Source organism: Coloeus monedula, assembly GCF_965178545.1.
Source record: "Coloeus monedula genome assembly, chromosome: 2".
NCBI classification, from domain to species: domain Eukaryota; kingdom Metazoa; phylum Chordata; class Aves; order Passeriformes; family Corvidae; genus Coloeus; species Coloeus monedula.
Genome location: NC_138782.1, coordinates 24000689 through 24018781, shown reverse-complemented (window position 1 = coordinate 24018781; position 18093 = coordinate 24000689). Strand labels below are relative to the sequence as shown.

At 39.0% G+C, this 18093-nt stretch overlaps 1 protein-coding gene across 1 annotated transcript in view; it reads right to left on the bottom strand.

Moving 5' to 3' along the window:
* The window catches only part of USH2A (usherin), a gene marked incomplete at its 5' end in the record, with an annotated part of 385998 nt that overhangs the window by 53587 nt on the left and 314318 nt on the right, over window positions 1–18093 (bottom strand). The window contains one exon of the mRNA XM_082300920.1: window positions 12934–13288. Coding sequence (XP_082157046.1) covers window positions 12934–13288 — 355 coding nt within the window. The remainder of the gene's footprint in view (window positions 1–12933; window positions 13289–18093) is intronic.

Here is an 18093-nt window from a genome sequence, read left to right as displayed (position 1 = left end):
GATGTTTTCTTTCCCATTTGCTCCCAGGGTCTCTATTCAGTCTTTTTAGGCCTGGACTTTACAGTAACATTAAACACAGCACTTAAATATGTCACTGTCTTAAGCTACAACTATAGTATAAATCTCATGATCTATCAGTACATCACGTGTGTAGCATTTCTAGCATAGACTAGTATTAGAGAAAATCTAAATTATCATCTGTCTCAAACCCCTGAAGAGAAAACAATAAAAAATAATTTTATTATACCGTAATGACAAGAATAATACTTCATCTGGGAGAAGATGTCTTCTGACTTCTCATTAATTCTTTTTTAAAGCCTGTTGAAATGTAAGAGCTCTGCAAAGTTTCATTCATTTTGTTTGTGCGGCGTAAAGTTTTCTTTATAGCAAAAATACAGAAGATTTATCACTGCAAGGAGTCCACTTCCCTCACTCTCTTGCAATATTAAAAGTGCATTTGCAATTCTGATCTTGTGGGACAATAGTAAACTCGATGCCCTTTTTTTTTGCAGCCACTAGAGTAGCATCTCCATGCTGAATGGAATATTTGTCTCACACTAGGAACTCTGCTCTGGATGGGAAAAAAAAATAATTGATGCATTCAAATCTGCTGGAAGTGGACTTAGAAAAACACTTGGAGCAAAATCCAGAACCAAAACAAGTAATGATTTGTAATATGCCCCAATAGGTTAACTAGATCCTGGGACCTCTGTCCATCTTCCCATTGTAAATATACTACTCCTCAGTGTCCTTTTGGCACACAGACAACCCATTCCAGGGGTCTCACTGAGACAGACCAAACCCCAGCAGTCACATCATCTCCACCGTAGGGTGGTCTGGGCACAGAACTGTTGAGAAGACAAACATGCTACCATAAAAGAGGAAGGTGGAACAGCCATAGATTAGTTCAAAGAAGATAGCCACAGCTGCAAAGTTGAAGAGCTTAAGGACATTGTGCTGCAGGTTCTGCTGCTGCTCTTGCACCAGCCACAGGTTGCCTTAAGTGAGCATCTAAATGGTTGTCTCCCAGAGCTTTGCCTGTGTAGCTACATAGCCTCTGATGATACAAGGCCTTTACAGGACATTACCTGACTGAAGCAGAGTCCTGCCTGTTGGAAGGACTGCAGGACCCTCAGAGTATCTGGGAACAGAAACAAGTTCCTATGATGCCTTAGGGTTTAATTTTAGTATTTTTCAGTTCCTGTACTGCCTAGTGTGTAACTCTGAAGTTTCGTGCAGCCTGTTAGCTGCTGTTATCTCATGCTAGAGATATAGTTAGACATAACAAACCTCCCTGGGTCTGCTCTTCAAGGACATCTCGATTGTCCCAGGCCCCAAACTGTGTAAACTAAAAGCCTTTGAGAGGAGGGGCAAACCTGGGGTAATTACATATTTAACTGAAATTATAATTGGAGAATTTACCCTGATATGCAAATGGACCAAACTTAAAAAAGTGTGAAGAACCCATGACCTGGGGTCCATCTTGGGTGTAGCCTTTTGACTGCCCAGGATGTACCTTTGAAGGCCCTTCAAATAAATACCTACTTTTACTCTCTTAACTCTTGCCTAGCCTCTGTTTTTAGGTAGCCACTCCCAGGCATCACCTAACAAAACTCTGAAAAACACTGAAGTTATTTTCTACTAGACCCTCAGGATGGAAACTCCTGCTTCTTATATCATCATAGTCTCTAACTGTGCTCTTAGGAAGGAAGGCTGGCAAAGGGAAAAGAAGGGAGGAAGGAACAGCTTCCACAGTTTCGGTTGCAGCAGCAAAGAAGCCTGAAGGTGCCAGAGGTGTAACAGATGATATTTTATTCCACAAAAGCTCTGACATGGCACCTACTAATAAGGTGAGAAACATTACTCTGAATCTACCAGCAGCTTTGGTTGGGGTTCTTGCAGCAAGCCCTCCATTTCACAGGTAGAAACCGTCTTTCCACGCTTATAGTTTTTCTTCGCACTCATAAAGCAGTTCAACAAGCATGTCCTTTCCAAATCATCTGGCCTGTCAGATGCTGATGGAGGGACATCTGTACCAATCTCTCTCTTTCTTTAAAGATCAAAGAGATTTTCTTTAAAAATGCTAAAGAAACAGACTTGAGAACAATAGTTTTTGCAGTTAAACAATAAAATCTATCCATCATGGGTCCTTGTGAGTAGAGTATAAATACACTTGGATGCTGCAGATCCCATTTGTCATGCAGTTTTGTAACTTTGGTCACACAAAAAGTTCAAGGTACTGAGAGAAATATTTGTAGTTTATGAGGGGATAAAGTCATAAATTGGACTTTGTTTCCTCCTAATAGAGATTATATATATGTAAAGTACTCCCACACATTGCAGATCAGTTTTCAGACTACCATCCTCACAGCAGTCTACTATTTTTTGCCTTCCGTTTCTTTGAAAACAAACCAACCAACCAACTACGAATTACTTATGTTTGGATGTTTTCATTCATGATCATACTGCTACTGAGAAGCAAGCAGGACAAATATAAACACTGTTGTGAACTTCATTGAATCTGATTAACTGTCTGGTTTGGGCTCAATTTAAATTAGTCAAGACTAAAAGTCCCCTGTCATCTTTTCCCTGCTCCACGCACAAACGAGATCTTCACACAATTCAGAAACTGTGCTAGGTCTGAAGACAAATACCAGAGCTGCCTGTCAGCTCCTTCACCAGCCAGTCAGCCCAGACAGTTAACTCACAATCTCCCTTCCCTCTTCTCTCTGACATTGCTCAGTTGTGCTTTCAACATTGTCAAAACACATTTCAACCAGCGTGAAGATCCAGCAGGAACTGGGTGCCCTTGCAAGGGTGTGGAAGTTCCTGCCTTCAAAGCGGCACAGGCGAGGGGAGCAGAAGCTCTGCCAGCACAGCAGACCCCGAGTGATGAGGGCAAAGGGAGGCAGGGGTGGCAGCAGTGGGGCTTGGGACCCCTTGGTTTTCAGCACCCACAGGGTACAGACCGCTCCAAGGGCACATGCCCTGAACTGTTGACATGCACCCAGGCAGCCTCATCCCAAGCTGGGAGCATGGCTGTGCAAGGCTGTTTTACCAAAAGGTCTGGCATATATAAACTATTAGAATCTGCACACGGCTGAAAGCAGGAGGGGTCAAACTCAATACTCCAAACAGCATTTATTATAAACTTCTGTGATTTTTCCTCTTTGTATGGCCATCTCAGAATTTTCTCTTTACAAACTTAGTAGCTGTATGACTGTTTCCAAATGAAATTATATTAGCTAATTATTCAATTTATTTAATTACAATTTAATTCCCACCTTATAAGATGAATCACTAGAATCAGTCAGTAATGCACCTGCTGACTGGATAACCACTTCCATTTTGTTTTTTTGTTTTTCAACTATTTTTAATAAACTAATTTTTAAGACTGTCAACTCTGTCGGTAAAATCTCACAGAGCTTTTCAGCTTTGAAATAATTTTAATATACTGCAATTCTCCCAACAATCTGAAAAACAACAGAAAATCCCATTATGATCCAAAAGAATCAAAAGAATGCTGCACTTTGATATGAGAGTCACATTTTGGATTTCTTTTTCATACCCAGTTAACTTTATATACAGCTACAGTATAATGTGATAGTAAATTTATACCCCTCCATTGTCACCTGTTCAAAATGCATTGGAATATTCAGTGGGTTTTTTTTTTCAGTTTTTAAAGTCTCCATCAGAGCCTGGGTGAGAACTGGAATAAATAAGCAGCCACATTTTCCCATACTGGAAAAGTTCCAGAAAGGAAAGGGCTCTTGACTAAGCTAAAGGAGTTTTCAAGACGCTTTCTATTTCCATACTCATTCTTTTGTATGCTAGGTTGCCTGCCATTATGTTTATGTAATTCTGACAGTGTTCTTAATGACACACTAACAGATTGTAAAACACGCTGCTGGCATTTACTTGTTTTTTTATATTTTTAAAACAATGTCCTTCATGTAACAGTAGTTAAGCGCGGCAGAAGGACATCATTAGAGCCATGGTTAAACTGTAATTTACACCATTAGGAAGGCAGGAGCAATTTTTATTGCCTGGCAATTTTCTTGCTGAAATATTTGGACCATATGGCTCAATTTGTGTAATAACCTTAATTTCAGCACCCTTCAGGTCTGCCTCCATCTCCTACGGAATGGTAAAATGCGGTTTAGCAGAAAAGGCAACTGTCTATACTTAGAGAGTTGAGATTAATAACATGTCACGTCCTGTTTTTGGTGAAGGAATTCGAACAGCAGCCAGATGGTATCTCTACAAATAACTGTCAGGGGTCTTGATCTAATCAATACAATGTATTAATACATCTCCCTTCGCTGCTTCTCGAGGGGCTAGCGTGCAACATCTGGAAAGATTGGGGGGACCGCCAAGTAGAAAGCTGATCCTTTTCAGAATCAAACTGAGCCCAATTAATTTTTCATGTATACTTGATAACTGTTTCATAATGAGCTATGCGTCTTGACGGAGTTAGGGTTGGCGGCATGAGCGGCTTGTGCTTCCTATCCCCATTCAGTCCACTTACAGAAACCAACCCATTAATCAAACTATCTGGCATAAAACTGAAATCTCAGCTCAGCAAGAGATCAATAACCATCCTTAAAAATCAAAACAAAACAACACAACCAGAGCAATAACAAAGACCCCACCACAGAAAAAGGCTTTAGTGGGCAGAAGTATCCAGGCATGACATTAGTAATTACTTTAAGAAAAACCAAAACTCAGAGCCATACTCACCTGACAGGCACCTAAACCACAGAATTTAATATTAGCTGCCTGTCAAAAAGTAACATTTAAGTCCATTAAAAATACACTGCCATTCTGCTTTCTAGATACAGAGGCCATCTGGTCCCTATTCACCATAACTGCTGTTACAGTCTCAAAAATAATATTTATATAATGCTGTAAATTAACAGACGGACACCCATTCCCACTCCCAAAGAGCTTTCTGATGGTAAACTCATCTTTTAGCACCATGCAGATATTAGGGTCTTGCTCCCTAAAGAAAGAAGGGGCAAGATCATAGCAAGATTATACATGCATTCCAGGGCTTTTTGTAAAGTCTGAAAAGAGGAGAGAGAGAGGTCACTCGGCAGGCAGAAAACGGGAAACTGCAACAAGCATAGGGGGGATGAGCCTGAATGAGGCTGTGAAGCTGAGTGATGGGAATGGATTCAAAAGGGAGCAGTAAAGAGAAAGGACAGGAGGTCAGCTGAGAATACTAAACTTATCTTGCATAGGACACCCCATGGCTGTTTGATGAGAATGACTTTGGTGACTGTAGACCTGGATAAGATTCAAATGGAGTCCCCAGTGGTATGAGGCTCTGTGTTACATTAGCAATTCCCATGAGTCCTATGGCTTGCTTTTGCTGCCTTTTTTTTTTTTTTTACTAAAAAAAGAAGGTAGGATTCTCTGTTTATTAAAATTACCCTTTGCTTGCTAAAATTCCCCATGAAATATAAGCATGTGACATAACACTTCTCAGCCAATTTGAATTAAAGACCTTATCTGTGGAGGGAAGTGGGGCTGGAGAGTAGGATGGAGGCTGGAGAGTGGCCTTTCTAATTATCAGCTGAAGAATTCCTGTATCTGTAACTGCTGGTCATGACCCTGGGGATTTTAGGAAGCTGCCCTATGACTTCACCAACAAAGAGCGTTATCTTGGAGTTGCCTGATACATCCACTTAAGAATGTTGGCTAAATGTGAATTAAAATCTAGTCAAATCCAATTAAGCATTTTTAAACAGATATCTAATTTGAAAAACAGCTGTACGTATTACAAAACAAATTTCTGCCTCCTCCTTCTTCATTTTTATTTTCTACTTATATATGAAAAAGCATCTGTAGCTTGCTAAAACATTGCTTTTCAAAGCTGATTTAGTGCAGTCATGTAACAGGGCACAAAGGGAAGAATGTCCCCATATTAAATCTTCCTAACAAATTATACTTAATAAGATGAAGGTTTGTGGGGATTTCTGTTTTGCTTATTTTGTTTTTACAAATTAGAAAACATTCTGTTAGTGGTGTTTTTCTACACTGCCTGGTTAGCTTGATCTTAGTCTCACAACTGGAATGCAAACACAGAAAAAATCACAGCGAAAAGCATAAATATAAAGCATATATAAAAACATACGTAGAGAAAGAGCATATGGAACATTTATGCAATCTCATTTCAGCCATCAGCCTTTAGGCTTTGTCAGGTGGTCACCTATTCTCTCATGGCTGCAGGTGCACACACACAAACGATTACCACTTTCAGAGTGCTGCCCACCACCATCCTTCTGTCAAAGGGTACCATCTTTTAAACCTGTCAAACTGCATAATTCCATTGTGGGGGTTAAGAAAGCTGATTAATCAGTGTAAAATCAACCCCCTTCTTTGACTGACACCTATCACTAGTGGCACACAAGTGCACCACAGGAAAGCAGTCTCGTGTGAACAGCTGCAGCCCAAGGATGGTACATGTCCATGCCTTAGATGTTCTTGATGTTTCATGGTCCATAGACGACATTCATGCTCTTAACTGGGTTAGATGTCTGAAGTCAGACATTATGAATATCTCTCAAAAGACTTAATTCTACATGTATTTCACTCATCAAAAAAAGACTACACAATGGGTGAAAAATGGACCTTGCACAAGGAGAAGCCCAAGAATAAAATACACCAGATTTTTCCAAACAGATGACTAATTTACTTGTAGAAGAAACTACCTATTGATCCAGGCACTCTGACCTAGTCAATCTAGAGTGTGGTTAGGCATGGTGAGATATAACTCTATCAGTGTTTTTACTTCTGTCTGGTCCAAAAATTTATTGAAAGACAAAATTACGTCAGCTTCGTGTTGCACACAGAATTAGGGAGAAAACATTAAAGAAAAAAAGTGGAATAAACGTCTTTGCTGTAACCTTCACTAATTCAAATCACCAGTCGTCTGATAACATACTAAGACCTCACAGACACCAGATAAACCTTTCCTTCTGAACTCACAAGGATTCTTTCCTTTCTGGCAGAGTTCCAGCAGGGTCTAAAGCTATGTTTCTGGGGCTGCCGGAAACATCCAGGAGACAGTGAAGTGGCCTTGTTTATGGCAAGGATGGTATAAATAGAAGAGCTGAAGCCTCTCTCTTTCTCTCTCACCATTCCCCTCTGGTTCCATTACCACAGTACTTCAAAATCATCAAAGTTGTGCAACAATCCATTTCATCCTTTCTACTCTAATTAGGCAATTCTACATGTCTGTCTTGATAGGTGGGGCTTACTGAAGCACTTAATCAGTTTCTGGAGGGGCATCATAGTGCCAATGCAAATGCTTATTTAAGCAGAGCTGTAGTGCCAAATCCAGCATATTCTGCAGCAGTGTGGAAACAACAGAATCTGTGAGACACAGATTGCCTCACACACTTTTTTTGAGCAGCCTTAAATGTGAAGCAGCACTTGTCCTGTATTCATCCTGTGTAAGCTTAACAGGTCTAGAGATTAAAACATGGAAAGAATTTTATATTACTGGACTTTCCTCGCAAATAGAACAATTACAGCATTCCAGTACGAGCCCGTCGTGAAACTGTGCTAATAAGGCTTTGAATCTTAAAAACTGCATGTAAATCAAACGATTCATTTGCAAACCCATCACATACAGAACACACGTGGTAGGTGGGGATCATTTCATTGAAATTAGAAAGCAAATGTCTCTATACATGAGAGGTCACCAGTTGTTGTACGTTAAAATCTTTTCACTGTTAGGCATAATTAAAATACTCTAACAGTGGTTTCAGTAATTTAAACATTGCAGTATTGTTGTAATATTTTTCTAGGCTTCAAGAGTTCACAATTGTTTGGTCCAATCAAATCTGGGAACACCGGAGAAGTTATCACCCATCAAGGTAATTACTTTCAAGTTGAAATAATTACTCCATCAATGTTAATGGTCTTTCAACTTCAATAAAGCACTCACCTGCCGATAATCACAGCTAACCTCTTGCTCTCATGCAATTCCCTCTCTATTTAGCAGGTTATATTACAGCCGTTAGAGTGGTCACTTGTCCTGAACAGCTGCTGAATTTCACTTTGATCGTCTGTGAACCATAAAAAAATTAGTCATCTGTGTATGATTTTCCCTAACCCATAAGCCCTTGCAGAGCTAAGGAGACGATCTTTTGGCTGCATTAGGGCACTGCTGAGCAGCCATCTTGTTTCTGGTGGTGGCTACTTTCCACTGTCTAACAGCAGCACAGTAGCCTAATTAACTTTTGCCCTCCACTGCCGTTTACAGCTTTCACTCATTGCTAAGTAGCACATCTTCTGAATTTATGGCATGTGCAGGGATTCCTTCCCTTACACTCAACCTCTTTTCATAGGGTGCACTCCATTTCCCAGGCATCTGCAATAAGCATGTATCAAAAAGTTTCATTGGTCCCTCTCCTTGGCATATTTTTTTCTTATTCTTTGGCTACAATCTTCATTACTTCTTCTATAAGAAAGTTGCCATGTACAGCACTGAATACTGCATTTCTGAATAGTCTGTACAAGGAAGTTAATAACTATGTGGTATCTCATCCTTAATGCTGCCAAATGTTCACAGGTCTCTATGAGGAAATAGAAGTGAAGGGTCACACATGAATGCAGTAAGTATTTTTAAATGCACTGAATAGAAAGAGACTAACTCTGGATGCATGATTCCAGATATCTGTAAAATCCTGCATAGGAGGCATGCATGTATGACAGTACTGGCCACTCAAGATTACTTCTGATATATTACTTTTGATGTGGAGTTTTTCAACAACTCAACTATACTTAATATTCTGACTCAGTTTATTTGATGCTTAAATTACTGTCTGCTTATAACAACACAATCACATTAGCCAAAGCCTCATCCTCCTACCAAAGTCTTTATTACTGCTATTCTGCAATGTCTACAGATTTCCCTGTCACAGCACCTGCCAAGAGAAGCTTGGCCAGTGCAGTTATATACCACCTCCCCAAATAATGTAAGGGAAGCCAACATGTGTTCTCAGCTGTTAGCACAGCTGCATCCAAACCAGAGGCTTTGCTGAGGCAGTGATAGCAGCTAAGAGATGCGTTAATTTTTTCACCCCAAGCTGGCATGGTTAATCCAAAAAAAGTCTTTAAGGACAAGTTTGGTCTGAGAGCCTCACATTGCAAAACACATTGTGAGAAGACCTGTGCACAAGTGCAGGATTTCCCAGGAAAAAGGCCTAGAATGCTTACGCCTATCTCTTGCATCCTCTAACAAGCACATTGCACTTTTATCTACACTTGGCTGAGGTGAATTTAACACACTGAGACCTTGATTCTACATAATAATAACTGGGGAGCACTGCCCATAGCAGGCAGAGTTTTTCTTTTTAACCCTCATCTCTGGATGCTTTTCTTTCTCTGGGCTAATTCTAACAGCTACATATTTTCTATTTTTTTACTCATTTTCCTGGCTTTGAATTCTCCTGTTCACAATAAACAACCAAACACTTGATATAATTGTCATGGGAAAACCAGCTTTATACACCCACAAAACATCTACCAAGAAATGTCCAAACCTAGCCACAGCTCTACCTGACAGCCACATTAGGAATACAGCAGTTAAAGAGCTGTGGTGCTTTGATGACATTTGGCAGGCACTCATTGGCTTTATAATTAAATCAGCTCTGGGGTTTGTGTTCACAAGCTTAAGTTCTAAGTTCACAGGAATGAGAAGCTTGCTTTGACAATCCAGTCACTTTATGCAGATTTCTGTGAATGAAAACCTACTACCAATCCCTTCCCCTATAAACATGTCTGTCTCATGTTAATGCAGTCAAGACACTAAATATGATTCCTGCTTTAGAGGGTTAAAATGAAGTGCAAAGACATTGTGGGAGACACTTCTGCTGCTCTAACCAGTCTTGACTTGACTTTGCTCTGCAAATAAACCAGAGTGTCAGTTTAACTCACTGTCACCTAACATCTGTCACTGCACTCCTGGCCAAACAAGCTGAGGAAATGGGTGACACTGCTTTTTAACTATGAAGCATCAAAATGGCTCCTGTGTATGTCACTTGCTTCTAACGGCGCAGGACACCCTCCTTTCATTTCAGGGGTAGCAGCTTTTGCTCTGAGAATTGAGTTCTTGTTTTTATCTCCACAGGCAGTGTAAAATTTCAAGGCGTCAGTGACAACCTTAAGGTACTAGACAGCCATACCTTTGACATATTAACTCAAATACATATTAACGGAGATTAAATAGCTGGATTTGGGGAAGGTATAGTGGATAAGTCTGTCAAATTGTTTGAAAACCCAGAAGATGCTTTGCATTTGGCTCTGAAATGGATGGAAACGAAGCTGTCATATTAGAACAGTCTGCAGGGACATTAGGAAAAACTTAATTTGTAACCTACAGTGTCACAAGGATTGTATTTCTCCTCTAAGTTTTGGTCAAGCTTTATGTCCCAGGGCCAGGGTGGGATCAGCCACCATGATTCTAGCACTGCTTTTTTTTCTGGAATAATCTAACGGGATAAGAATGGAGTGTAACAGATTAAATAAAGGACCAAACTCATTGCTTTCTTAATACTTTAAGTCTTACTTGTAACATGGAAGCCTGTGAGAGAGAATGACTAATGGCATATCCCACGAGGGAGCTCCAATAGAGATGCTTTAGGAGATTAAATGATTTAGCCTAGTACCCATGAAGGCTATATTTTAAAGGGGCAGAAGTTTAATCATTGGAATTCTAGTTCCTTCAATAGAATTACATTTTAATTAAAGTATCTCATTCACAAAGCTAAAGTTAAGGGTATATCAGCAATTCCATGATAAAATTTTATTTTTAAGCATTTATAACTTTGGAAGTTGCTGTCCAGGTTTTTGCCTGCTGGGATAATTGACCTAACCTCCTGCAGGTATCTTTGATAACAGGCCTCCATGCACTGTATGTCAATAACTTTGATTCAAAGCTTTAGCTGTTCTGCTATATTCAGAAGACATGGGATTCAGATCTCAGGTCCTTGGTATAAATCAGCAGCAATTCTACTCAGTTAATACAGCTGCAACAGCTTAAAGTGAGTGCAGCTGATGGAGGAGATGGAAGAGATGTGCAGAAAGAGTTGTCCCCAAAGGGTAGTATAGTATTTTAAATAAAAATGGGTAGCAAAAATAATAATTGATCCATGTTCAAGACAAAGGACAGTAGAAAACCCATGCAAGCTAGCTTTGCTGCAGTGCTAGTAGAACAGCTATACATATGCTGCCAGAATGTCATTTTGATTCAGGATAATGTTTGGGGAAAATAAAGGATTTTGGAGCCAGGAAAATATGAATTCAGTAAATAATAGCTTGTTAATCTAAAAGGCTTTTAACTGATGCTGTTAAAGAAACATGCCATAGCAACATTATTTAAAAGACCATTTTTGTAGGTTTTATTGCCCACAGTACAACCATCTTGGACATTTTCTGTTGTTGTTGGCATGCTTAGAAGACATTGCAATGCATGACCAACCAGGTCAATTCTGATGCTCAGCAACACATTGCACGCTGCTGAAGCAGAGTAGTAGAAGGAGCCCTGGCTTCTCACTGGTTTTAAAATCTTAGGTGCGTCCTCACAATTATGATGGTGGTTATTTTTCTTAAAACAAGTTAAGAGAGCTAAGTACCAAAATGCCACTGAACTTTAGAATCCCAATCTACTTTTTAAAGCCCGGCGTGCTGTGCAATGCTTCCACAGGCAAAAGTATACATTATTCCTATAATTCACTTCAGGACCTGTTTTCCTTTTCAGAAAAAGATGTACTACAAACTTAATCCATTTAGGAAGCTAGACACGAAACTGCTTTGTAACCCTATGATCAAGGGTGTGTAAGATTACGAAGCTGGAAACTTCTTCCACTGTGTCATGTTGAGATTTGTCAGAGGAAGTTACTTAAAGGTTACTACTGGGTATTCCAGGGAAAGCTTTTTAGAATCCTACTTGAATCGTCAAGCAGATACTTTATAATTGGGATGATTAAGAATTTAGGGGATTTCCAGTGTTATTTGATACAAACATGGACTGTGAAGATAATTTACGGAAAATTCTAGGTTCATGAACTTGAGGTGGCACTGCTGAGGAAGCCAAACTTTATTACAACCTCCTTAAACTTTTAAAACTTATTTCAGAAGACAACCAAGTACAGCAGCTGTCCTAATATACAACAGTTCAGTCCAACTATCTATAAGCTGTCTTACTGTACAAAGACTAGAATGTAATATACAGGGGGAAGGAGCAGTGGTAAATGCACAAAACACAACCACTTCTGTCACTGGTTTACACAATGTTGTTAGCCAGGTCACAAAAAAATGCCCTTTCCCAAATCTATGCCTTCACATACTGAATAGAAACAGGGAAGAAAGAGAAGGGAAAGACAGATCAGCAGTGCAAAGGAAAATTCTAATATAAGCATGTGAAATGGAAATAAAAGTAGAACTGCTTTTATTACTGATGAATTATGAGGGGAACATGCAAATGGGTTGCATATATGAACTACGTAATTACTAATTAATTCATTCACTTTATGATTCCAACTGAAATAAAAACCAGAGCTCTATACAAGGAGGAGTGATATTGCTGTTCTTTGTACAGGTCCTGTGAAACTAATTTTGTCAGCAGACAGAAGGCTTGGAACAGTATTTTCAGAGCAAGGCTGACAAACGCGTGTGCTTAATTCCTCCAGACATGACACATCCATGCTTTCGAGTAATCTACTTGCCCCTACCAGAAACCCAATATTAACGTGAAATGTTTTAGTCTACGTTGGGCCAAACACAAAATTTAAACCAACAGAACAACTGGCAACTGTAAACCCCACTCTTCACATCAGGGTTAAAGGAGATTTTAAAATACAACCAAGATCAAAGCAGAGTAAACACATTTTAAAACTGGATTTGTGGCCCAGTTCTTACCATTACGGTGAGTGCTGTGACAGCTGGGGTGCTAAATGTCGGGTCGCTGCGTTTTTCTTGATAGACCACTCTGTACAGAGATATGACACCGTTGGGCGAGACTGGCTGCGTCCAGTTCAACCGCACCGAGTACGCACTCGTGGCTTGTGCCCAAGGGGCTGCCATGCCCCATGGGGAAGCCTCCAGAGTCTGGGTTGAAGCCCACAGGCTGTCCACGGACCCCACAGAATTCTGAGCTCTGGCACGATACTCATAGAGAGTAAAAGGCTGGAGAGCATCGGATGCATCAATGAATTCCAAAGCTCCTTCAGTCCAGATGAACAAAAGCAGCTCTTCTTGACTGCCCACAGGACGTCTGGAATTAAATCAAAAGCAGTGTGCTTAAATTTGGAAATAGATTTAGCAGACCCATAATAGTAGATCCTGAAGTTCCAAGTTCAGCTTGTATCTCAGAAAAATACTGAACTTATTTCTGTATGTTACACACACACACAAGGAACTGCCTACCTATCTTTGCACCTTGAAAGCATTTTCCTGAACTTGTGTTAGGTGCTGAGTAGTGAAGAGAGATTTTTTAGGCAATCAGTTATTCTCCTTTATCTAGAATTATACTATAAAACATGGCAAACAAGCCCAGGGTAACAGAATAGCAACACAGCAGCATGTTGTCCTTCTAGGATAGAACACACCACAAATGAGACTTTCAGAACTTAGAATGTGAAATTTTAAATTTATCTGTAGTTGCTAAGCAATGACTTGAATTGCAAAATGGGTGCAAGTTTTCAGCACTTCTGAAAATCAATCTATTTATGGAGGTATGCACCTCAGGATGCCTCATTTATGGAAAACTTATGACCAATTTACTGGAGAAAAATGTTACCTAGTGAACAAGGGATAAATATACTATCGTGCCCTCAAAACTAAAGCTGTGCACTTTCAAATTCTGGTTTGCTCACACTAAATATCCCATTTTTTCTTGCAAATGGAATAAGTAATCCCTTGTGCATAAACTTAGCTGAATTTGCAGCTCCACCACCAAACCTCATTAAAATATCACACATAGTGTTTTCTGTAATAAACTACGTATTTTTTCCAACACTGTTTTTGTTTAAAAATGCAAACCTAGAGATATGAAGAAAATTCCTGCATACATTTTTGGCACAATGGGTTTTCCTTTTAGTACATATACATATATATATACACACACACACAATATGTATACACAGACACACACATTTGTACACATATATATGTATATATAGCATTACTACTCCAGATATGCTTGTGTTGGACCTGCTGATACTCTGATTACCAGAGACTACAGCCCCTCTGTAATATGGCCCCTTTTTCTATATAATTTACAACAGTTTTAATAAGCTGAGTGCTCATCTTCAAAACAGAGTTATCAAATCAATTCTTTCACTTGGCATAAAAATGTTTGTGTGAAATTAAGTTGGTTACATTTAAACACTGTGATAAATCCCAGTGATGGTTGGGCTGTACTGCACATGAATTTAAGTATTTCCCCTACTCTTCACAAGAACCTTGGTCTCTGCAGAACATAAAAGCACTTTCACCCTCGATGCCAACAACAAAAATCCAAATCACATTATCTGCCAGTTTTATTGCAAGTAGGGCAAATTTGCAGAAGTAAAATTGGTTTTTCTGGCTACTGGGTGTCATCATCACTACACGCACACATAGAAGCTGTAGAACATTTCTTTGGCAGGAGAAAATCTGTGTTTCAAAGAATGTTGTTGGTTTTCATTTTGTTAGATCAAACCAGGAATTAATTTAAAAATAAAAAAGCATTGATTTTTTAAAACTGATAATCTTAGCTGCTTGTAATAATATATTCCCAGGTATTAACATGCAAATATGAAGACCATAATGAATGCAAGTGTGTACACAGCTGTTTACTCATCCTTTGTGTATATGCATATATAAGGCAGGAACGAAGACATTATTTTCTTATATGAAGCTGAATAATTTTTGCTAAATTCTGAGATAAGCAGATTATATGGACACTGTTCAGTCTACAAGGGTTAAAGTGTGACTCTTTTATAAATAGAAGAGTTTTGAGGTGCAATATCTCTCTCATAGTGAAATAGGTAAATTGTAAGATGTGTTGATACTGAGGGTTGCTTGGCAGAACTGGGCAAAGAGACTGGCAGGCAGAAGAAGTAGGAAAAATTCCCTAGAAATCCTCAGTCTCTCTGTAAGAGTCAGGGTCCAAAATTTCCCATTGTCTCCAAAATTCCAGCAGCAATTTTTAATACAATTCCCCATGCTCTATTATAAAGGCAAGTTAAGCTTCCTGCAGAACTCTCCCTTGGATGCTGCTCACTGACGTAATGCAAGCCATATAATTTTGAAAGGTGAATCACTACTATGCCTTTCTCCTGAGCCTAAAAATACAGCCTTTCCTCTGTGTACTCAAAAACACGTCCAAAAAAATTGCTGTAAATAAGGGAAAAGAGAGTACATTTTAATGCAATGAAGTCACATTTAATGTGTCTTGCTGACCAAACAGTGTGGGACTTACACAAATACATAAATTTATGTTTTATAAATATTCTAAACTGTGATAAACAGTTTTTTTCACACTGAATGATCAAATATGCCACCAACTGTAAGCTGATTCACAGGCAAAGCTGTACACTGTAGCCTGGTTAAGTATTTAGATCTTATTACTGCTGAATATTTAATGAATGAAACTTATGGTTAGGTAAATGGTTCCATCTGTAGTGCTAAAAACCAGAATATCTTCATGTATGAATAAACTTTGAACAGAAGTGGTTCAACAATCTGTAATCATTTCAATCGTCTTAAGATTTAAGATTCAGCTGCTCATTTAACTGGAAGTATTTCTTATGTACAACGAGCTGCAAGGGAGAATAACATTTCCAAGAGCTGGAAGCTGTCTCTTAATCTGCATAGTCTGATTTGCTGCTTACATTCATTTTGAAGATGTTCAGATAGTTATTTTTATAAGGGCAAATTCTCCCTGCCCCAGTGCCAATCTGAGGTGGATGACATAAGGAGGAGAATATAATCTTCTTTGTGACAGATAACTCCAGAGCTGCGCCGCAGCAGCGCAGACTGCCAGCGTTCGCCCCTCGCCTTCCCCGCGTGTGCAGAGACGGCGAATCCCCGAGGTCTCGTGGGTCAAACCAGAATTACTCCTCACGTTTACCTTTCACCATACAACTAAATTACATGTTCTAGCAGCGCCTGCTGCTTTCCTTACCACAGTGGTAGTGAGTTATTTTTAGGAACACTGAGAAGTCTTGGGGTAAAATTCAAATGATTGGGGAATCATGCTGTTAAATGTGGGGGAACAATGCAACATTAGCAATGCTCCCCCTCTGCAGTTTCACATCTAATTAAACAAAGAAACCTCACTTACATTTGTACTCAACAAATCTACACTAATGTAGCTTTTATGACTTGGAGTATTTTTTCTAAACATGAGTTCTGATGTGAAAAAAAAAAAATAGCAAAAGGAATTTGAGGTTATTGCATGTAATACACTAGTTTAGGTTGGCTATTACATCAACTACAGGTATAAATAAAAGCCTTCAGGAGGTCTTGTATTCAATGACATAACCATCCATAGGGATTCCTACATTAAACCATCCAGTAACATATGTTCCTTGGAAACTGTCTTGGGTACAACTCATGGTTAAGAGTGTACAGTTAAGCAATGAATTAATCATAAAGAGTCAGTCTAGAAGCCTCTACACTGCAAGTCATGACAGCCACTGAGACATGTCTTCTGTCTCAAATTTCCTCTTGATTTTTCTGCTACATTTTCACCAACAGGACAGGTCAGCTCATGAGAGTTACATTTCAATTTCACAAATATATACTAAATAACAGAATCTTATTGGGCATAGACAGTTTGACAGAAATTCAGACACTCCTTTAAGGAAGTTAAGAACCAAAATACTTCTGATTTTACAGGCAATATGTCTTTAAGGGCCAGCTCATGTGCCTCCTATACTGAGCCTGCTGGTAATCAATAGAGAGCAGCTCCATTAGCTCATGTGACCTCTAACTTACTAAAATATAGGAAAAAAAAATACTCTATTTTCATAATTTTTTTTTTTCAGAGTAGCAACTTCTGTGGTTGGCACAGCAATGTTATGTCATGATGAATGGGAACAGAACTAGATTAGGTGACTATCTCATGAACCAGATCTTTTCTCATTCACAAACTCTTCTAAGTTGTGGTCCTTCCTAGAAAATTTTAAAAGCCTCAGGTCTGTGTTTAAGTCTGCTTTAGTAATCAAAAATAAAATATCACCATCTCTTCTATCATAAAATAACATTTTAATTTTTTGGTTTCTAGCAAAATGGCTGCAAACTTGGGAGTACTTTTATGATGCTAGAGGAAAGCATGTGTCCTGCCACTTTAATGCAGAGATCTGCACACACACTAGGTCCCCAAGCATTCCAGGTTTTGAATTAAATGAATTTATTTTGGTGGTGATGCAGTAAGGAAGAGGCACATACTGAAAAAGAAATTTCATTCCATAACCTCTCATAGAAATACTGCAGTCTTGCTGCTATAACAATGTAAGGCCATGTGTGGCTAGAAAATGAAAAAGAACTATGTGCTTACATCCCATTTCTGATTTTTTTGCAGCTATCTGAGAAAGATTTGATATTGTTGTTGTCTAAGCACATTTAAACTTCAGCTGAAATAACTGCCAAGTGATTCATGCCTATGTAGGTGAATATACCGATTGTATCTGGAGCCCCAGTGCGCCATTTTCATTTCACTTTAAATAAAAAACAAAATGTATCTATGTCAGTCAGTGCCCTTCTGCTGTACTCAGAGGTATCAAACAGGCTACAATTATGATTGTGAAGTGATTGTGTCACATTGGAGGAAGGTTTATTGCTTTTGAGTCTGCTAGGCAGTAACACATTCTGTTTCATATTACTCTTTATATCATTGTTTGGCTGTGACTAGAATAATCAAATGCCATCAAATGCTGTCAAATTCAATTTACAGTATTTTTCACTGAAGCAGGCTTTCTGCATTATATTTCCTGTTTTCCCTTTCTATGGTTGCCATGGAATAGCAGCGGTAATCATCAGCTTTATTTACAAAACCAACAGAGTGAAGACATGTCTTGGGCTATAACATAC